At 35.5% G+C, this 23,809-nt stretch overlaps 1 protein-coding gene and 1 long non-coding RNA gene across 5 annotated transcripts in view; both read right to left on the minus strand.

Annotated features, from left to right (window-relative positions):
* CEP350 (centrosomal protein 350) overlaps nucleotides 1–23,809 on the minus strand; it is a 137,020-nt gene that overhangs the window by 88,807 nt on the left and 24,404 nt on the right. For all 3 annotated transcript variants that reach the window (XM_082340925.1, XM_082340924.1, XM_082340923.1), the window contains exons 7-14: nucleotides 21,442–21,555; nucleotides 17,892–18,005; nucleotides 13,510–13,656; nucleotides 10,602–11,257; nucleotides 9,710–9,831; nucleotides 5,504–6,564; nucleotides 3,921–4,071; nucleotides 2,357–2,529 (exon numbers count right to left, since the gene is read on the minus strand). In XM_082340925.1, the coding sequence (XP_082197051.1) occupies nucleotides 2,357–2,529; nucleotides 3,921–4,071; nucleotides 5,504–6,564; nucleotides 9,710–9,831; nucleotides 10,602–11,257; nucleotides 13,510–13,656; nucleotides 17,892–18,005; nucleotides 21,442–21,555 (2,538 nt within the window). The remainder of the gene's footprint in view (nucleotides 1–2,356; nucleotides 2,530–3,920; nucleotides 4,072–5,503; nucleotides 6,565–9,709; nucleotides 9,832–10,601; nucleotides 11,258–13,509; nucleotides 13,657–17,891; nucleotides 18,006–21,441; nucleotides 21,556–23,809) is intronic.
* Nucleotides 11,271–13,499, minus strand: LOC309605082. 2 transcript variants are annotated; one of them, XR_014231223.1, is made up of 3 exons: nucleotides 12,623–13,499; nucleotides 12,134–12,297; nucleotides 11,271–11,781 (listed from the first exon to the last, which is right to left on the minus strand). It is a non-coding gene; the product is annotated as an uncharacterized lncRNA (long non-coding RNA). The 2 variants fall into 2 exon arrangements; XR_014231224.1 differs by lacking the exon at nucleotides 11,271–11,781 and having other exon boundaries at nucleotides 11,831–12,297.

The raw sequence follows: 23,809 nt of genomic DNA on the forward strand, positions 1-23,809 counted from the left end.
GGAATTCTTTCACAATATATATGTATATCAAATCATCACGATGTACACTTTAATTACCTTACAATTTTATTTGTCAATTATGTCTTAATACAGCTGAAAAAATTAAAAGAAAAAAAAAAGTGTTGATGAATCCTGCAAGAAAGAAGCCTGTTTCACTCTAAAAGCTTTTCCCAAGTTTATGGAACCATGGAGCTCTTTTATCCTCAGAATACTTATGAAACAGCCTATTGCATTGAATCAGTATTTCACAAGAAAAGACAGGCTTTGGGAAGTGTTGATAAAATGATGTCTAATGTTCCTGCCAAAGACTTTCAGAACACTTCCAATCTGCAAGAGAATTATACTAGGTTAATGATTTAAAAAGAATCTATTCCTAGCACTCTCACATTGGAAGTATAAAGTGGCACTAGTTTTCTGAAGAACTATTTGGCAAAATGTATCCAAATTTTAAGCATGGCATACTCAGTGTCCCATTATCTCCCTTCTAGGATTTTCTCTTAAAGGAAAGAACCAGATCAAATGCATAAAGATGCATTTGTAAGGATATTCAATGCAGCAGTGTTTATAATAGGAAAAAAAAAAAAAAAGAACCTAAATGTCTAGCAATGGGGAATTGGCTAAATAAATTACAATTTATCCAAATAACAGACCACTAGGTAGTCACTACAAAGGGTTATCCATATTTACTAACATAGAAAGGTATCTGTAACCCATTAACAGAAAAAAATATCACATAAAATGTGATCTTGTACATGTAACGTTTTCTATTTACATACGCCTACTGATTGTCTGGAAGGATTCTTACTAAAAATGTTAACATTTCACATCCATTAGAATGTCTGTTCTTCAAAAAAAACAAAAACCCAGAAAACAACAAGGGTTATTTTAGTATGTATGTGGAGCAACTGGAACCCTTGTGCACTACTGGTGAGAATGTAAAAGGTTGTAGCTGCTATGGAAAACTGTATGGCAGTTCCTCAAAAAAATAAATATACAAATGCCTTTTGATCCACCAAGTCTACAACTGGGTATATACACAAAAGAACTGAAAGTAGGGATTCAAATAGTATTTGCACACCAGTGTTCATGTCCACATTATTCCCAATAGCCGAAAGGTTGAAACAACCAAGATATCCATCAACTGATGAAAGAATACACAAAACATGATATATACATATAATGGAATATTATTCAGCCTTAAAAAGGAAGGACATTCTGACACATGCTACAATATGGATGAAATGTGAAGACGTTACGCGAAATGAAATAAGCCAGACACACAAAGACGAATATTGCATGATGCCACTTATATGAAGTACCTAGAGTAGTCAAGTTCATAGAGACAGAAAGCAGAACAGTGGTTAACGGGGGCTCAGGGAAGGAAGGAAAGGGAAATTACTGTTTAATGGGTTCAGAGTTTCAGCATGGGATGATGAAAAAGTTCTGGAATTAGGTAATGACGATGGTTGTACAACACTGTGAATGTGCTTAACAGCACTGTATTGTACACTTGAAAATGGTTGAAATGATGAAGTTTACATTATGTATACTTTACCACAATAAACTAAAATAAAATCTAAAAAAATGTTAACATTGGTTATCTCTAGGTAGAGGGAATACAGGTGATTTTTAATTTTTAAATATTTTCTATATTTACAGATTTCTCCCCCCCCCCTTTTTTTTTAACTCAATGAGCAATTTTTTACTATCAGAAAAAATAATTTTGGAGGCAAAATCATTCCCTAGGGACCATCCAGTGAGCTTAAGAGGCCTTTGCCTAATTACTGTTATCTTCTCACCTCTAGGCCTACAGAGCAAATGAGATGTACACATACACGTAAGCTTCGAAATTACCATATAAAGCATCTATTATCATCTTCATTTTATAGATAAGGAAACTTGAGTATTATATTTATTTAATAACACTCAGAAATGTACATGATATAAAGTTTTTTAAAAAGCAGTTGCAAGACAATATGATTTCATTTCTGTTTTTTAAATAAAAATGTATGTGGGAGTGTGCCTGATTTTATGTATATACTGGAAAAATAGGCACCAAAAACATTAATAGTAGTTACCTCTGAGCAGAAGACTCAATAGAGATTTATGTTTCTTGCATGATTATTTATCTACAATCCTTAATTTTTTATCATTGTTAATGTATTCCTTTTGTACTAAGCGTAAGATTTATAATGTCATATATCAAAAGGTATTGTTGTAATGATAAATAAATATGAAAGCCAATTACATTATCATAAAGAAATTCATCTAACTTACGAAATGAATTCATAACTTTAGATCACTATCACAAAGTCACTGGTAAGAGAAAAAAATTACCATTTAGAATTCCACTTACATTCTATCTTTTCCTTTTTTCCTTTCTTTCCTTTAGAAGAAGAAGATGAACGAGATGATGCAGCAGACTGGGCCCCTGATGAGTGCTGGGAGGTAACATCCACAGAGGAAAGATCATAGGCAGACTTCCTGCTAGAATGATCCTCCTGAATGCCTAAACTGTTACTACCAATACTGTCAAAGAATAAGTAATAGTGGTTAAAGCAAGAAATAAGAAGTCTCAAATCACAGCTCAAACTATAGATATTTTAAATTCTATTTAGTCACAAGGAGAATATAACTATAATCAAACTTTTCTTGGTTTCTTACTACCAGAAACCTGGATCATTGCCTATGACTCAATTTACTACTGAGAAAAGTCTCAGGCAGCTTTTTACTGAAGTGAAACCAATAAAAACGGGTAATTCAGACACATAAGAGAAAAAAATATAATGTTGGATACTGAAAAATGTGGCTTCAATTTCTATTCAAATTTATAATTTATTATTTTCCTTCTCATAATCTTATAGGGAACAATAATTTAATATGCTCTACTTCAACTGAGAAATAAAATGCAATAAATCATATTGACTGGTGATATTAAATGTCAACACAATTAAATCCTTGCAAGTCTTGATTTAAAAATTAGTCCTTTCTTTAAAGTTCAAAATTTAAAATTATACTTCTCCTGCTATAATCTTAATAATACTTATTTTCATTAATCCAGCTAGATATAACTAATTTTTAAAAGATCATCCAATAATTTTATGTGCATTACAATTTGTAATTTGTGAAGAAAGTTACACTGCATGTGAGTAATTACAGATTATTTTATACGGTAACAAAATTTAGGGAGGAAATTCTCTCTGACAAAATCTGATTCACTTACTATATGACGCTGTACAAGTAACAACCTTAGTGCTTCAGTTTCCTCTCTCAAGTAGGAATAATAACAAAAATACTTATATCAGGCTATTGTAAGAATGAGTTAATACGGGTAAAGCCCACTCAGTCCTCTCAGGGCCTTGTACATTAAGTGCTCAATAAGTATTAATGTTATAATATTGCTATTTTTCAAAGATTTGCAAAATTTTAGATGTTATCCCAATTATAAAAAAATTTACTGATTACTGAGGATCATGAAGTCAAGGGTCTATCTAGTCATCTTCAATTCTATCACAGAAAACCATTTCTTAATCATCTCACATTAATATACCATGGGATAGTTTTCCCAATACTAACCTCTACTGGGGATTCACAGATTGATATAACAACCTGTATTTTGCTTATTATGTGCCAGGCCCTGTTCTACATACTTTGTATTTCACTGAATATTCGTAATACTTTAACAGAGAAGAAAACTGAGGCACAGGGAAATTAAGCAATATGCCCAAAGACAAACAACTAATAATTAGGAGAGCCAGTATTTAAACCCACACAGTCTGGATCCAGAGCCCAAGCTCTTAATAACCACTATGCTATCTTTAAACAAGGAAAATTTGACTAATATTCAGACCATAGTTCTCATTTGTACATTTTTCTCACTCTTCAGATTTTGCTCCATACTGTCAACATATTCTTCTTACTTGGGTTCAAGAGCTGACTTTTTTTCTGTCAAAGTCCCACTCCCTGCAGAGGAGACAAAATCATCTTCATATGAAATGCTGCTTAGAGGGGTTGTGATGGCATTCAAAGGCCGTGATGCTGATGTTCCTCTTTCCAACCTGTCTTCAAATCCTGTCAAAAGTAATAATTGAAATGTGTTTTAAAACAAAAATTTAAAAAACTATAAGCAACACTTTCCATAACCTGGAGATTAACAACACGGATTTAGGGACATTTTAGTTTGCTTTTATTAGGGCTTCTTTTCAAGTTAATCTTTATACCTAACAGTACATTTTTAACTTTTTATTAGGGAAATTTTCAAACATACATGACAGTAGAGAGAATCATACAATGAAACCAGTGCATCCATCACTCACCTTTAACAATTATCAACACATGACCAATCTAGTTTCAATTAAACTTCCTATTCCCTCCATCTGTAACTCTCCCCAAATATTACTTTGAAACAAATCCCAGATAACATATCATTTCAACTCTAAACATTTAAGTATAATATCTTAATGAAAATCTAACAGAAGGATTTAAGAACAAATCCAACTTTCTTGTGAAAAAAAATTGAGGGGGTTGATTTAAAAGCACTTTGCTTTAACCAAAAGAACTTTAGTATCCAAAGAACTTTAAAATTATCACCTATAGAAATAAGTGTTAAACAAAAGAGATCAATAGCACATACAGGTCTGCACAAGATCATACTGAAGTGGCTAAATATAAATTCTAGGAAAATGCAATGGGGTACCCAATTAAGCATAAGCTGAACAGATGAAATCAATTCATTTGTCAGATAAGTTGCTCACTATGTAGAATGGAAATGAAAAACCACAGTATCCATGGCTGACTTAGGGCTCAGCCTCACTCTCCAACCTGGGAATTCTAAGGTTATACTAGCATAAGATGTGTAGAATCCACCTACAGTAGAAGAACAGAGAAAGGGACTTGAAGGAATTGAGGCCACCACAGAAAAGGAAAAGTTGTGTTGCAGGATTTCAGGGATAAAAAGGGAACTTTAAAAGTTATTGTTTCAGGACCCAAATATATAGCTACACTACTCTCGAAGTCTGTTTTTAAAATTAGTTTTGACAAACAGTAATAGATCTGTTTCCACATTAGAAATGTTACTGCAGTTGCCCCTCTCAATTCTTGACCACTATATTCCCAGTGATTCACACACAAATCACTGTTTTAAGAAATATACTTATTTTCTATCTAAATATATAACTCTGGTCACAGTAAACCTAGTATACACTTGATACATACCAATCCTGAACATCACCTATGAATTTCTCTAAATTAGACCAAAATTTCTATAACCACCAACCACTGTTTTATGACAATAACAGCTAAAAACTAAAATTTTAAAGATTAAATGAGAATACTCTAGTTGAAGCTTGCAGATAACTCAGATTAATTTGGACAATAATAAATCTCTACTATCCTTGTAATGAATGATGAAAATTTATAGTTAAGTATTATCTTGTACAGAATTATGAAATAATTTATCTTAAGATAACATACAAATATTACAAGGGTTACTTATTTTTCTCACCTTTTCCATATAATTTATATGATTTTGTAAAAATATTAATGACACTATGTGGACTTCCCTTTGCCAGTTCTTCCCATGGTCCTTTGCTTTGTGTACCACCTATGGGCCCAAAGAGTGGCAAAAATTTTTCAGCTTCCTTCTGAAACTCTTTGATGGGTTCATAAGCATTTCTTTCTCCAGCACAAAATTCCTTTTCTTTTAAGATTTCTGCTAACTTCAAAGGGGACCGTCCATCTTGACCTCCCTCTTCTTCAGAGAGACTACCCTCACTAAGAAGAGGCCCTTCACTCACTGAATCTGTGCTGGAACCAAGAGACATTTTGGCTTTGTCTTGAGAACAAGCTTGCATATCAGAGCTAGAAGAGTCAGTCTGCCTCTTACACAACTGTGCCAGCAGCCCTTCTGGTTTGGGACCAGGGGATCTCATTCTGAAGCTTGATATGGCACTATGAGGTCTTATCATCTCAGGAAGCTTTTTAAATTCACTAAGGTTGCCTACACCAGGAAGATCATCATCAAAAGTTGCATGAGATACACAGGTTCCCAGCATCTTTTGAATTCGAGCAGAGAAAACATCTTCTGCATCCTCTTTCACAGGTGGACTTATAGCCTTGGTCCAATGTCCATCTTCTTGGGGTGTTCGCTGCACATCATACTCAGTGTTCCATACTGACCCATAGTTAATGTTAGCCCCAGCTAATTTCTTAGCTTCACTTTCAATCCTGCTGGACAAAGAAGCAGCTGTTGCTTTCAAGGCTTCAATACGATCCAGTTTACTCTTATATTGGCTAGCAGTAGGTTTTAACAAGGCATCTGGATGAGCAGCTGGTGAGGTCAGATATGGTTGAGGTGTAAAAGTTAATGGCCCTGAAGCCATATTATGATTCTTCCTAGTTGGTAAAATGGATTCAAAATCCTTATGCAAAATTCCTACATGCTCTAGACTCAAGAGATGGGAAAGTAAATTTCCAGCTGTTCCAACAAGAGGCTGTGGTTGAGAATGGTGGATTCGTGGACTCAGTCTGTCAGGCTGCATCCATGTAGGATCCATCAAATCCCTTCTGGAAATAAAAGTTACAATATGTTAGTTAACACAGGACCTCAAAACTAAGCCACCTTTCTTTTAAGTTTTGTTTTTTCTGATTATAAGAGTAATGCATAGCCACTGCAAAAAAAAAAAAAAAAAGACAGACAGACAAAGGATAAAAAAGATAAATATCACTCATAGCTAACCAATGAGAAAGAGGCACTATCACTATTTCATTATATCTTTCTAGGACTTCCCTGGTGGCGCAGTGGTTAAGAATCCGCCTGCCAATGCAGGGGACATGGGTTTGAGCCCTGGTCCCGGACGATTCCACATGCCGCAGAGCAACTAAGCCCGTGTGCCACAACTACTGAGCCTGCGTGCCACAACTACTGAAGCCCGCACGCCTAGAGCCCGTGCTCTGCAACGAGAAGCCACCGCAATGAGAAGCCCGTGCACTGCAACAAAGAGCAGCCCCTGCTCGACGCAACTAGAGAAAAGCTTGCACGCAGTAATGAAGACTCAATGCAGCCATAAATAAATAAATAAATAAATAAATAAACTTTTAAAAAAAGAATTATATCTTTCTAAACATTTTTCTACATGTATGTTGTGTTTCATGTTATTTTCACGAAAATGAAATCTTATCATACATACTGTTTTGTAAACAGCTTTCTTCAACTAAGACACATTTTTTAAACTATTGAGGAGAAGGCATTATAACCCTTAAAACTCTGTGGACAAAATTTTTTACAATATTGGCTCTACCTTTCTGTTTAAAAATAATGTTACATAAAAGAGAAATGCTTAGGGCTTCCCTGGTGGCGCAGTGGTTGAGAATCTGCCTGCCAGTGCAGGGTACACGGGTTTGAGCCCTGGTCTGGGAAGATCCCACATGCCGCTGAGCGGCTGGGCCCGTGAGCCACAACTGCTGAGCCTGCGCGTCTGGAGCTTGTGCTCCGCAACAAAAGAGGCCGCGATGGTGAGAGGCCCACGCACCGCGATGAAGAGTGGCCCCCACTTGCCGCAACTAGAGAAAGCCCTCGCACAGAAACGAAGACCCAACACAGCCATAAATAAATAAATAATTAAAAAAAAAAAAAAAAAAAGAGAAATGCTTAAGACTGTAGGCATGATATTACTCTAACCAACACATATTTAATAAACACCAAACAGTTATGTTTAACATTGTACATACTAAAGAAATGAGATTATTACAATCTAGTTATAAGAAAAATTGATAGGGCATCCTTAAAGGCTAGAAACAGAATAAAGATGTCCTAGATGACATTATATAATTCACTTATATTTCCAGATTATAGACAACCTCCCTTGTATAGTATATTAAGGAATACTATACAAAGGTTAAAGACTGGTGTTAACTATTAGAAGATCCTTAGAAAAAATAACATGAGGTTTTTTCCTTGGTCTTGTCCATTATTTTTGGATTGATGACACGAAGACATGCTTATCAAATCTGTAGATGACAGAAAGTTAGGAGGCATGGCTAACCCAACAAATTATCAAATTATGATTCAAAGTTATTTAGACAGGCTGCAACCTTAGACCAAACTAGTATGAATAAATATGAAGTCCTACCAATTAAGTTAAAAAAAAATCATCTGGAGGAGGGTAACCAGGGTGATAAGGGAAATGAAAGGCATGTAATACAAGGTTTGGTTGAAGGTTATGTGGTAGCAGTCTTGTATATTGAATGACTGCTATGAAAGTAGAATAAAGGAAGACTAGTGAATAGATTCTATATCACAAAATATAGACTATTACAAATGCAAGGTGTGAGGTTATTAGTGCCCAAATTAAGCTGGTAGTAACAGAAATAAAAAGGAAGTTATAAATAAAAAGGTACTGCTGAGTAAAAACCCAAGATCTTTAAATTCAAGTATTTAGAATGACAATTTTGTGGCAGGCTCTATGTTGATGGTAGAGGAATAGCAGTACACAAAAATGGAAAGATTTAATCTAGTTATGACCTAATCCTTACTCTTCAGTTTCAGAAGATCTAGCAGGCATGAGAGACGAATAAACAGCTAAACACAAAAAAAAAAAAAAAAAAAACAGCTAAACACGATGTCGTTAAGTACTAATATAAAGATATATAAAGTTCAATAGGGTATAGATAGGGAACAATGAACTCTGATAGCCAAGGAAATTGACTTTTGAGCTAGATCTTCAAGGTCTTCAAGGTCAGATAGGTAATTTGGAGTTTTCCAGGTAGCTAATGCAGAATGATGGAACATGAAGGGCAAGGAAAAGAAATGCTGTGCTTTTAAGCATAAACTAACTGAGACAACTCAAAGAATTACAAGGATTACATAAAATGATATAGGCAAAGTACTTAGATCAGAGCCTGAAACGTAACAAACAATAAATGTTAGCTATTTTTATCAATATTATTATTCTCTTGGGAGGTGAGGGGGGCAGCAAGGGGGCGAGAGGATCAAATGTATTAACCCAAAACTGGTTAAGTGACTTGATTTTTATTCCCAAAACGGTTATTTCAAAGTATAACTTATAACCATGTAATCTGAAAATCATCTTAACTTTCATGGACAAATAGTTTTTTGTTATTTTTTTCTTTTTACTTTACTGCACACTTTACAGCAAAAAAAAATTTTTTTTCTTAATTTAAGGTAAAATAGCCCTCATTCACCAATCTGAATTCAAATCAAATCCCTTTTTAGTCCTCGTCCGTGTGTTCATATGCATATCCAAATATAGTTTTTGAGAGGTAAGATATGTTGATATAAGAGTCATATGAAGAAATTTTGAATAGTTATGGATACAGAAATGCCTTTTAAAAAATATTCAACACAAATACTTAAAAATATTAATTTCACTGTGATTCATTTATCCGACAAACATTTATCTGTGTTTACGTCAGAGAAGGCAAGAGTGCTTCCAACTGCAGGTGATCCCCAGAAGGAACTGATATTTACACCAGATATTAAAGAACAGGCAAGAGTTGAACAATAGAATAGAGCATGCAGTAAGTATAGATGTATACCATGCTTAAGTATCCATCAGAAGATATTAACCAATTTCTAAATAAACCTCTTCTTCACAAGAAGGTCAATCAATAAAATTCACTGAGCATAGACCACTATACTAATATCGTGGAAAGAAAGAACCTTAATCATCTTTCATTCCCCCCTTTTTACCTTGCAAGAGGCTGTGGAGGTTCTGACAGAGACATGTCACTACTGGAAGATGCACTTGGGGGACGTTCCTGCACTTTGTTCTCTTTGTCAGATTCTCCAGATGGCTGATACCCTGGTCTGGTCTAAGAAAAAAGGACATCAAAGTTATCTGACTCACATCATAAAGATATATTCAAGGAGCACATAAGATAAATATTAAGTTGCTTCAACTTTACAAAGATCACGAAATGCAGGAGCTTTTTTCTCTCAAATAAAACCAATTCAAATTTAGTTTGTCTTAAAAGCAGCCATTACAGTTAACAGCAAAATTACACCTGAAATCCAACAAAGGCACCTAACACACTGCATAATTCGGAGGAAATAATACTCTTTCTAAACCTCAGTTTTTTCACCTAATAAGTGGAAATACTAGTAGTACCTACCCTTCTCAGGGTTGTGAGAATTTACTGAAACTTAAGCCTGTAAAACATTTAAAACAGTATGTGGTATATGGTACAGACTCAAATGTTATTCTTATCCTTAAAAACAATAGCAATAGTCATAAAATTAGCACACTAAAGTAGGATATTCTCTAATTTCAACACAGATAACAAAACTAGGCTTTTCATTATTAATACAGTCTAACTTTGCTCAGTAATACAGTAAAAACTAGGCAAGGATATAACAGCAGTGATGAGACAGATCAGTAACAATCACTCTAGGAAACTAACTGAGCACTTATTTTCAATCGTATTTATCTAGAATAAACTTCATGAAAGGCCATCATTATTATAAATACTGTCTGAGCATATGTCTGAATATTAGGAATGGTGAGTAATTTTTAAATAGTATAGCAAGTAAGTTTTTCCTAACTGTGAATTACTTCCCTTTGTATTTCTGTCACTACTATTACCTGTGTTTCCTGCATATGTTGATGAGTTGGCTCTTCAAGCAATGACTTTTCTAGAAGCAATTTGGAGTAAGTTTCCTGCAGTCGCCTATTTGCTGATGGCTCAGAAGGAGGCACATTTTTCACTTTAGTAAAGGCTTCTTTCTGTTTCCGGTAGAGCTCCTGTAATCGTTTGTTCTTCTGTTCCGTGGCCTCCTTTTGAGCCTTCTTCTCCTCATTTTGCTTCCTCTTCCTTTCCTCCTGCTGTCTAACAATGTACTGTCGTACCTCATCTGTATCATAGTGACGCTTTTTGGAAATAACAGGGGGATCTTCATTAGCTGTTATTTTGTCAGGTTTTCTTTTTATTGGGCTATGACTCCTAGGAGCTTGTATTGATGCTGATGGCTTCTGATTCTGTAACTCTCCTGTCTCTTGCCTTGCAGCCTGAGCTGCTGAATCCAGCTGTAGGTCATCAAGAATTCCACGAATTTCAACAGGTAAAAAGTCCTTATTTAAGGCAGCATTTTCCTCCTGTTTATTATCTGGAAGAGATGGAACTAATTTCTTCACATTATTTTCTGACCGAGCTCTACTTCTTGAACGTTCTGAGTTTCGTGGAAGATGTCTTTGTGAAACATCCAATCTGGGATCCGATTCTGCTCTTCCAATATGACCGCCTACAAAGTATGAACTGTTAGTGATGTATTAAAATTCTATATTCATTCCTAAGATTTATCACACTAAGGAGAAAATTAGGAATTTCGCTGTATCTTAAACTCAAATTCAAATATCCTATAAAGTCTCCTAAGGAATATCTTAGAAGGAAAGAAAAACAGAGAAGAATTTCAATACTCTTAGAAACTATACTTCCTCGGCATTTTTAAAAAGTGCATCTTTTGGGCTTCCCTGGTGGCGCAGTGGTTGAGAATCTGCCTGCCAATGCAGGGGACACGGGTTCGAGCCCTGGTCTGGGAAGATCCCACATGCCGCAGAGCAGCTAGGCCCGTGAGCCACAACTACTGAGCCTGCGCGTCTGGACGCTGTGCTCCGCAACAAGAGAGGCCGCAATAGTGAGAGGCTCGTGGACTGCGATGAAGAGTGGCCCCTGCTTGCCGCAACTAGAGAAAGCCCTCGCACAGAAACGAAGACCCAACACGGCCAAGAATAAATAAATAAATAAATAATTTTTTTAAAAAATAGCCTTTCCAAAAAAAAGTGCATCTTTTTTTTTTTTCCCTGCGTTTTATAGCTACTTTATTTATTTATTTATTTATTTTTGGCCGTGTTGGGTCTTCGTTTCTGTGCGAGGGCTTTCTCCAGTTGCGGCAAGTGGGGGCCACTCTTCATCGCGGTGCGGGGACCGCTCTTCATCGCGGTGCGCGGGCCTTTCACTATCGCGGCCCCTCCCGTTGCGGGGCACAGGCTCCAGACGCGCAGGCTCAGTAGTTGTGGCTAACGGGCCCAGCCACTCCGTGGCATGTGGGATCTTCCCAGACCAGGGCTCGAACCCGTGTCCCCTGCATTAGCAGGCAGATTCTCAACCACTGCGCCACCAGGGAAGCCCAATGTGCATCTTTTAATATTTCTGAAATAAGGACGTATCTTGCTGTTGATATGAATATTTAACTATATGAATAATTACTATTTCTCTCCCATATGCATATTTAATGTTACTATTTCTCTCCCTCACCAAACCCTCAAATAGTTGTTAAAAAAACTGACAATGGGCTTCCCTGGTGGTGCAGTGGTTGAGAATCTGCCTGCCAATGCAGGGGACACGGGTTCGAGCCCTGGTCTGGGAAGATCCCACATGCCGTGGAGCGGCTGGGCCCGTGAGCCACAATTACTGAGCCTGCGCGTCTGCAGCCTGTGCTCCGCAACAGGAAAGCCTGCGATAGTGAGAGGCCCGCGCACCGCGATGAAGAGTGGCCCCCACTTGCCACAACTAGAGAAAGCCCTCGAACAGAAACGAAGACCCAACACAGCCATAAATACATAAATAAATAAATAAAAATTTAAAAAAAAAAAAAAAAAAAAAAAACTGACAATGTTATAGGCTGCCACAACTCTCCAATGAATAATAGAAAAAATTAAATATATAGAAAAACAATCATTTTATCATCTAAATGTTTGTTGATGTGGCTTAATTTTAGGCTAAGGACGGTGTGAGTTTATTTATAAGCTAGATGAAAGTGAAGAGGAACAAACACAAAATATATATTGACTTCTATATACCAAATTGCATCTCTTACTGAATCCATTCCAGAAGCTCAAATTCAGGCAAATTTTTGCCATTGGAAAGGAAAGCAGGTTTGTAGGTATTTATATTTCATTTCCCAAAATTAGTGTTCGTTAGTGAAAAAGTAACTGGTTATTTCAAATGGCACTCAAGATGTTTCAAAAAGAAATCAGCAATGGACTTGAGGGTCAAACTAAAGACCTGTGGATCTAGATCAAATTTTGTCACCCACTGACTGTATACCCTTGAGAAAACTCACTTCTCTCTCAGGGCCTGTTTCCTAATCTGTCAAACAACAACAAAAAAATCCAACCTTGTGAATGTCTACTTGTGTTTATGTCTGTGGAGATAAGACAGATTGGACTTGATTCTCTAAAGGTCCCTAAAGGTCTAACAAGATTTGATTACATGATGCTTTGCTATTTATTCATAATGACAGCTAAATGTAATTAATATAACACAAACAGAATTCTTAATAAAGATCATCATAACATCTATATATGGAAATTATCCACAGACAAGCCTAATTTCTTCTTTTTTGAGCTACATTCACAATTATAATGCAAAGTCTTAAGAGCATTCTTAAAAGAGTATTTTCACCTCTCAAAGTACTTACACAAGCAACTTTTAATTGCTTTGCTCAACAATTTTAATGGTTGAGTAATTTAATTTACTAATTTAATTACTCACCAGATTTAGTAGTTCTTTCTCTTCCACTTCTGTCACTTGATGCTATTCTTCGCTCTTTTTGCTCTATTCTAGGTGCAGGTCCCAGAATTTTCTTTACTAATTTTTGTCCATCTCGCCAAGAAGATGTACTTATCAGATGACTGCTACCTAAAAAAAAAAAAACAAAAAAACAAAAAACAAATATATATATATTGGATTGAATTTCCAACTTAAATTTTAGCTCTCAGAAGTACATCTTAAAAAATCTCCAAACAATAAATGCTGGAGAGGGTGTGGAGAAAAGGGAACCCTCTTGCACTGTTGGTGGGAATGTAAATTGATATAGCCACTGTGGAGAACAGTATGGAGGTTCCTTAAAAAACTAAAAATAGAACTATCATACGACACAGCAATCCCACTACTGGGCATATATCCTGAGAAAACCATAATTCGAAAAGAGTCATGTACCACAATGTTCATTGCAGCTCTATTTACAACAGCTAGGACATGGAAGCAACCTAAGTGTCCATCGACAGATGAATGGATAAAGAAGATGTGTCACATATATACAATGGAATATTACTCAGCCATAAAAAGAAATGAAACTGAATTATTTATAGTGAGGTAGATGGACCTAAAGTCTGTTATACAGAGTGAAGTAAGTCAGAAAGAGAAAAACAAACACCATACGCTAACACATAAATATGGAATCTAAAAAAAAAATGGTTCTGATGAACCTAGGGGCAGGACGGAAATAAAGACACAGATGTAGAGAATGGACTTGAGGACATGGGGCCGGGCGGGAAGCTGGGACGAAGTGAGAGAGTAGCACTGACATATATACACTACCAAATGTAAAACAGATAGCTAGTGGAAGCAGATGTATAGCACAAGGAGATCAGCTCGGTGCTTTGTGACCACCTAGAGGGGTGGGATAGGGGAGGTTCAAGAGGGAGGTGATATGGGGATATATGTATACATATAGCTGACTCACTTTGTTATACAGCAGAAACTAACACAGCACTGTAAAGCAATTATACTCCAATAAAGATATAAAAAAAAAAAGTACATCTTACTCAACCATACACGTATTTGTAATTAATCTTTTGCTTATCTTACACCAAAGTCAAAAGGTTTACAATCTAATTTTATTTTTAAACTTAAGTCCCCAAAATTAATGAACAGTTTGTTTAAATCTTGACTTACCCACACACCTCAAATACTAAGTGTAAAATGCTTTGAAAGTTAAGTACCAAATACTAATGATTTCTGAAACCTCAAGAACCAGGGCACTGAATCTAACAATTTGGCACAGAACAATAATATGTCTTAACTATAATAAGTGTTTGGTTTACCAAAACTAGCACAGTACCTGACACATAGTAAAATGTATGTCTGCTGAATGAACAAATGACTTAAGCTAAGCATAGAAAAAAAATTTAAGGAAACATATAACAAATAGATAACAGTGATTACCTTTGAAGGGGATGGTATTACAGGGAATTTCACATGTTTTACAGATATATAACAAAACTACATACTACTTTTTAATGCATGAAACAATGACATTCAAAAAGCAAATATCATCAACACTTTAAATTGCCCTCATTATAAAACTTCATAAAAATAAAAGTATATTTCAATAAATACAGCCGTTTACCAAGAGAAAAAATTTTCATTTATTAGCTTCAGATTGTAAAAAAATTAACATTAGACCATTATTTCAAAACAGACGGTAACATAAAAACCAAAAAATGCCGTGAAAGACCATTTACAAAATAGAAACCATTTTAAAAAACTGAAATAAATACGTAAAAGTGTTTAAATGCAAAGCAATATAAGAAATGTAATGGAAATGAAAATAATGAAGTAGCACTTTAAACCTAATTAAATTAGAAGAAAATACTTTTATATTCATAGCCAAAGCTGGTAAAATTACAATAAAAATCACTCTTATAAAAATCATACTTATACCATGCTTGTTGAAATATCAATGGATATAGTTTCTCTAAAAAAAAGAAAAAATAGTATTATATGTCAAAGTGCTCATTTTCCTTGATCAAATAATCCAAGTAATAGAAATGTATCCAACAGAAAGGAAAAAAAAAATGAAAATGTTCACTGTATAATTTTTTATAATATCAGAAGTAACCTAAACATTGAATGGTAGATAGTTAAACTATGTTTCTACTAGAAGGAGTACTGTGTGGCCACTTCAAATTACAATTTCTATAAGAAATAACAGAAATGTTCTTGTCGTAAGATGCTAAGAGAAAAAGATAAAATTTTATGGATACAACAGCTACAATCACCTACTACTGATCTTTAAATTACTGTAAGGAAATACACAAAATAATACTAGTACTTTGTTTAAGTAAGGGCAGTGGTTTTTAATCTGTCTTCTTCTATTTTCCAAGCTTTCTGTGATACTATTTTATTGATTTATAATTTAAAAAAAATACCACCCCCTCCCGCCCCCGCACAGAAATGCTGCGGAGTGTACAACTTGAGACATTCTGTAGGACGCCTGACAAAGTGTAGCCTTTTATCTTGTTTCAGGATGCATATTTATTACAAGTGCTCTGGTTAAATATTGAAAAGTTATATGCTGCAGTTTAGCATTTCGCCTTTGTAATTTACAGAAAGTATTGCAGAAAATAAACTTTTGTTTCATTTTGCAAAAAAAAAAAAGAAACTTTATGTTCTTAAGCAAAATGAGAGAGCAGGCTTCTCTTCAATTTCAGCTTAATTTTCTGAATCAGGAGCAAGCAACCACGAATATACTGGGTAGCTATTTATAAATGTTGGCTTCCAAATATGCTGGGTGGTTATTTCTGAATTCTGGCTTTCTGGAATAGTCTCATGCAGTCATTGGTAGAAAAAGAGGACTTTCACTATAGATAAACTCTTAATACAGCTTTAATACAGTTTAATGACTCTGTCTTGGTCACTGCCACAGTACACACATGGGAATTAGCCCACCACAAAACTGGATAAATACAATCCAAGATCAGTATTTGTAAGTTATAGTGGTCCCAGTGCTTCACTTCAAACTATGCCCCTGACAACTAATATCACATGAAAAATACTTTGTTATATTTTTTTAATGTAAGAATTAGTGTAGTTTACATTCAGATAATTCATGTTCCTATAAAATTTTATTTTTTTATTTGTATACAGCCAGGGTCATTCTTGTATGACATCTACAGTTAACAATGGGCGTCACAAAGTAAGTTATTTGACACTCTTCTGATTAGTCTATGACCAGAAAAACAAGCACCTGGTCAGAAACCAGTGCCCCGTCACTCCTATTCCCTGTTCCCATAAGACTTCGTAAGTTCCCTATCCTACATTCATTACTCTTTACTGTAACTACATATCTACTCTTTTCCTGACAGGATTATAAGTTCCAAGAGGGCAGGGGCTATGTGCATCCTCCTCACCACTGTACTGCCTAAGCTTAGAATACCCCAGTGCCACACATATAGCAAGTGCTCAAAAATATTTGCATAATGAGTGAATGTTTGAATGTCTCCAAACTGAAAGTGACAAGTTCCCAACTTTCTCCACTTTCTCTTGACCCAAATTACTCATTGACTTAAATATGACATACTAAATAGCCATTTTCAATATAGCTAGAAATAACAATAATCAGTAGTAGTGGAATTACACCTAACAATTGAGTGCTTACCATGTGTCAGGTACTATATTGAGTACTTTTGGTATTAACTATTTTAGTTCTCACAACAACCTATGAGAGAAGTAACTACTGCTTTCCCATTTACATATGGGGAAACCAAAGGATACCAAAATTAACTTATTTACCAAAGGAACAAAGCTAGACATGACAGAGTCAGGTTATAAATCCCAGGCAATCTGGATCAAGCCTGAAATGTTAATCACTATGGAACTAGGGAATTCTCTTTTTCCCCCTTCTTGATTTATTCAGAGTCCAGCGTGACCACTACTAGCATGGACTGCCAGACTTTTCTTGTGCAACATTTATTCTCTTACGAGAATGAGTGAAGGAACTTAGCTACAGTCATAAGCCATCCCTTTGCATATAAAAGTTCACTACATAAAAATCATTACCTTTAATCTGGTTAATTTCTATTAAAAATAATGATAGAAAAAAATTGGAGGGGGGCATTATTCAGCATCATGGTGAATATATGGTTTGATGAGTATACACATACATGAAGACTTATCAAACTATACATTCTAAATATGTTTAACTTACTCTATGTCAATTATACCTCAATCAAACACACATATACAAAATAATGATACATAAAATATACTGAATTTTTGCATGTGTCGAATAATGAGAACATTTATTTCCATGTAGATGCCATTTCACTAATATGTAACTTTAGGATGGGCCTGATATTGAGAAAACCAACCTGTTTTGCATTCTGGACTTGATAACTGTGCTACCTTTTGGACTTTTCGTACTGGCTTGACCACTTTCTTCTCTTTACTTTTTTCAGCAGGTTTTTCTTTCATAGAGCTATCATCTGAAAAGCAGAAACATATATAGCAAATATTATAACAATTGCTACCTACCCACTCATCCTCCCCCACAGTATGAAAAATCTGTGTAAAGTATATGATTCAGGCAGAGAGAGAGAAACCTTCACTGATGCTATTTCTTTGACCCAAAGACTACAATGCCAAGTCCTCTTACAGCAAAGTCTAGAGATCACCGTTACTCCAATGTTAGGTTCCAATTCTTTGTTATCTTTTTCAGGAAATCCTTGAGAAATTCACCCTGCTTTCACAAACTAGAAGACGCTGCAACAGTAATACTTTCCAAGCTAGATCATAGCATTTATACAATCTCAGAGGTGAGCACTTTCACAGACTCCTTTTCATTTAAAAATTCATGGGGCTTCCCTGGTGGCGCAGTGGTTGAGAATCTGCCTGCTAATGCAGGGCACACGGGTTCGCGCCCTGGTCTGGGAAGATCCCACATGCCACGGAGCAACTAGGCCTGTGAGCCACAACTACTGAGCCTGCGCGTCTAGAGCCTGTGCTCCGCAACAAGAGAGGCCACAATAGTGAGAGGCCCGCGCACCGCGATGAAGAGTAGTCCCCGCTTGCCACAACTGCAGGAAGCCCTAGCACAGAAACGAAGACCCAACATAGCAATCAATCAATAAATCTTTAAAAAAAAAAAAATTCCTACTTAACTGAGACATTCATGACCTTCTAGCGTAAAACTTTATAAAATACTCAATATTCCTAAATTAGGCCCTTTTATGATTATGCTAGTGAAACTTGTCAAGGTATTTCACATACACACACATAAGTTACTACTCACTAATTTTTAAATTCCAACCTGGGGAAATAAACAGAACATATAAATTTGAAAATTAATCTCAATCACAGATCTGGATAAATGTACTTTAAAATACATATAGAGCTCTGCATTCTGGGCAAAGAAGAAGTAAATGTGAGTCAAAGGCCCTGAGGCAGGAGCATACTTAGTGTCTAAGAAACAGCAAGGAAGCCAGTGTGAATGAAGTGAACAAAGAGAAGAGTAGTAAGAACTAGGGTCAAGAGACATAACCGAGGGCAAGATCATGTAGGGCTTTATAGCTCATTGTAAGAACTTCAGGTTTTACTCAAGAATAAGATAAGAAATTTTTGAGCAAAGGAGTGATATGACCTGAATTAAATTTTAACAAGGTTACTCTCACAGCTGCGATGAAAACAGACCCATTAGAAGAAGGGCAGAAGCAGGGTAACCAGTTAGAAAGCTACTGCGGTAATCCAACCAAGAGACTGATGGTGGAGGGCTTAGACCTAGGTGGTAGCAGAAAGTGGTTATATTTCAGACAATGTTAGATATAAGGTGTGAGAGAAACAGAGTGATCAAGGATGACTCAAGATTTGGGACCTGAACAATTAGAAAGATAAGATTAACTAAAATGGAGAGACTACCACAGGAATAAGTTTAAGGGGTGTACCATGACCCCATTTAGTTAGTTACCTAGCTCCATTTTTGGATATATTAAGCTTAAGAAATCTATTATGCATCCAGGGGAAGGTGCAGAGTTAGCAGCTGGATATCAATCTGAGTTCAGAGAAGTCTGGCCAGAGACATAAATTTGGGAATCATCAGCAACAGAGCATTTTTAAAGTCCTGAGACTAGATGAGCTTGCCTAGTTTGTATATAGATAAACAAAAAATTTAAAAAACAAAAAAGGAAAAAGAAAGGGGTGGAGGAGAAAAGAAGAGAAAAGAAAAAGAAAAAAAGAAAAGAAAAATAAAGAAAAGAGAAGCACAGATCCAAGCACTGAGACCAGGACCTGCTGATGTTCAGAGATCAGAGAGTCGATTAGGAAAAAAACAACTAAAAAGGAGCAGCTAGACTTAGGAGGAAAACTAAACACTTATGGTATCCTAGACAGATGCCAAGTGAAGAATTTCAAGGAAGAAGTGATCAGTGATGTCCAGTGATGCTGAGAGATCAAGTAGGATGACAAATGAGAATTAAACATTGGATTTAGCAATGTGGAAGTGTGGAAGTCACTGATGATCTTGATAACAGCAGTCCACAGACATGTAGGAGCAAAAACCTAACAGAAGGTTTCAAGAGTAAAACAGAGGAGAAAACTTGGAGACAATGAAGATAAGGCAACTTTCTGAAGTTTTGCTGTAAGTAAAAGAAGAGAAACAAGGTAGTTGCTAAAAAGAGTAGGGCCAAAAGAGGGGTTCTTTTATGATGGCTGAGATAACAGCATGTTATCAAACAGTATGTTGATGGGCATGACCTCGTACAGAGGGAAAACTTGATGATGCAAAAGAAAGAAAACAAGGCTGAAGTAATGTCCTTCAATACACAAGAGCAAATGGAATATAAAACACAAGTAGATGGGTTTGTTTAAGATAGGAGCCCAGGCAGAGTTCACCCACCATATCAAAAGAGAAGGCAGACTATAATATGCAGACCTCTTTAAGAGTTTTTTGACATACATCATTCCACTAGTCTATAATGATACTGTTCTACGAAGTATATAGTTATTATTCCTATTTTACAGATGAGAAAACCAAGGAAGAGAGGTTATGTAACATAGATAGTATAAATAGCTAATATGTGGCAGAGCCAGAATTTGAACCCTTGTAAACTGATTCCAAAATCTTTGCTCTTAACTATTATATTTCCTTTCCACATGGGAAAAAATTTCTGAAAATAGTGTTCCAACAGTAACAGTAGGAAAATTGGACTGGACAGTTAATGCCACAATATTTATTAGCAAAATCTCCACTGGGGCTTACTAGAAAAATCTCAGGCTTTAGAGTCAGACAGACTTGGTTTTGAACCTTGGCTTCGATTCTTAACTTTATGCAACCTCGGGAAGATTACTCTTTGGGCCTACATTTCCTCAACTGTAAAACATTCAGAAGACTAAGTACCCAGTAGCATCTTGCCCAGAATCATACAAGGTGTTCAATAGTAGTAACATTATGAGTATGACCTTCCTATTTCCCTCTTCCAATCTTCCATAAGTTACTCCTTCCATCCTCTATCATTATTCCCTTCCTATAATGTTCATTTCTCTTCCTGCATTTTGCCTTCATGTTAGTTATCTTATCTGCTGCCTGCCAAATTACTGACCATTTCAAAGATCTCAGAGGTCTAGTAGAAGTAAACTTCAACTAGACTCTACTATGTTTTCTTCAAATCAGACAAGTCCAACTCAGAAAGACCCTTAGTTTAAAAATAGCCTAGTTTCTGCCTCATCAGTTATGTATGCTAATTTTAACCCTGGAGCAGAGCCCAGAGGCTAGAAGAGTCTTACAACTGACACCATCACTACTTTAGTATACCATGCAGTTAGTAAAGGGAAATATCTTTAGTTTGGTGACAATTTTATGTTTAAGTATTGCACGTTAGACAGTATGCATGATAAAACACTCAAAACCTAGGAACACTCTACACTCACCTGCAAAGTGAAGTGCTAAGTCACGATACAGTTCTCTACTCATGTTTTGAAACTCAGCCTCCTGCCACACTTTCCCATCAGGTGTTCGAATCTTGGTCTCTGAAGGATTGAAGCCTAATATATAACCAACAATACAGAACATTCTTATTAAAGTTGCATTAAAAGTTTTGTTATATTCTTTTATAAGTGAGATAAAATTAATAAACTATAAAATTCACTCTTTTAAAGTGTACAACTCCCTGGTTTTTAGGCTATTCAGAAAGTTATACAACTATCACCACTATCTAATTCCAGAGCATTTTATCACCCTGAAAAGTAACCCTGTGCCCATTAGCAGTCACTCCCCACATCATTCCCTCTATTCCCCGGCAACTACTAATCTATTTTCTATCTTTATGGATTTGCTTGTTCTGGACATTTCATAAAAATAGAATCACACAATATGTAGCCTTTTGTGTCTGGCTTCTTTCACTTAGCATTTTGTTTTCAAAGCTCATCCACCTTATAACACATATAGAAGCTTTATTTCTTTTATTATTGAATGATATTCCATTGTACAGATATACCAACATTTGCTTATCCATTCATCAGCTGATGAACATTTGGGTTGTTTCTACTTTTTGGCTATTATGAATAATGTCACCATAAACATTCATGCACGTGTGTGTGTGTGTGTGTATGTATATGTTTTCAATTCCCTTGGGTATTATACCTAGGAGTGGAATTTCTGGGTCATATGGTAACTCTATGTTGAACTTTTTGAGAAACTGCCAAACTGCTTTCTAAAGCAGCTGCACCATTTTACATTCTCACTAGCAATGTATGAGGGTTCCAATTTCTCCATATCCTCACCAACACTTGTTATTGTCTGTCTTTTTTATTATAGCCACCCTAGTAGGTGTGAAATGGTATCTCACCGTGGTTTTGATTTTTGTAACCCTAATAACTAATGATGTTGAAAAGATTTATAAGCTTTTAAAAGAGGAATGCATCATTAGCTACCACATAATATGTTAACAAATACTGTTTGGAAGAAGTAAGCTTCAGTGAGACAAAGCAATATACATTTGTTCAAAAAGACTAGAAATGGAGATGTACTAAATTAAATGATAAATGGCAATCATAAATTATGGATATCAGAGCTACAAACTACCCTTCTTAAGACTAAAAGAGAGACAACGCTACTCATTCTTCTTTTCTTTGAATACAGGCATTAATTGCTATCATCTGTCTGATTTTGCCTATGGCTGAACAAATGGACAAGCTGCTATCTACATAGGCAAAATGCAACCAAAGTATGGAAAACAGTTCTTTAAAACATACCTGCTCAATTTCTCAACAAACATTACACATGTGCTATTTCCTAGAAATTATCATTCTAATTTCCTACTTCAAATTTATCACTACTCTTTTAAGAAACATACAGAACTCAGAATGTTATTTTGCAAAAAAAAATAATAATAAAGTATCAAATGTGGATGATAACCAGAGTAGTAAAAAGATTTATATTTTCAAATGGGCTCCACTTACCAAAGAATCGCCATTAAATATTTTGTAAAATTAAATCAATATAAAGAATGGAGTCAAAAATTGGTAAAAGTACTTTAGAAGTGTTAGATAAAATGTACTGGTAAACTAATTACATGTCTAATAAAAAATAATCTATTCAGCTCTTAGGAACAACAGCATAAGCTTTATTTTACCTGACATTTGTAGCATTGGGCACACACAATTATGCCTATAGCTATATAAGGAAAATGTTTATAAACATAGTGTTCAGTCTATTGCAAACCACAGTTTGTAACAAGAAAGTGTGGCAATTCCTTGTAAAGCTACCTCTCTCCCAACATTTCTCACCCTCATTCCATCTCTACATTCAACCCTATCATTTTTTCTTCTCTCCTCTTTAGGAAACATTTATTTCTATGGGAGCCTTTCTTTATATTTGATCTTTACTAACAAGTTAACTTTAAGAAGCTTTCAATATCTACATCAGTTTCTCTTTCTGTTCCCCAGTTTTCATTTTCATTCTCTTTGTGCACATTTTTTCTTACTAGTTGAATTTACTGAATAGAATAAAAAATATACTGTGCATTTACTTGTGTCCAAGACACTGTACTAAGCTCTAAATAAAATACAGATGACCAAAATAGGCTCTTAACATTCTTGGGCATTTAAACCAGAAAGAAAAAGATATGCAAACCACTAAGTATAAGGAAGAATCACATAAACACCACTGTGCTCACTACTTCAAACTTTAAACATACACACACAAAAATGTAAAAACAAAGTTTAGAAGGGGTTTCATATGCTAACAACTGTATAAAAAGAGAAAGAAAACACACACACACGCCCTCTCTCTCTCATT

Source organism: Balaenoptera borealis (assembly GCF_965194805.1).
Source record: "Balaenoptera borealis genome assembly, chromosome: 1".
NCBI lineage: Eukaryota > Metazoa > Chordata > Mammalia > Artiodactyla > Balaenopteridae > Balaenoptera > Balaenoptera borealis.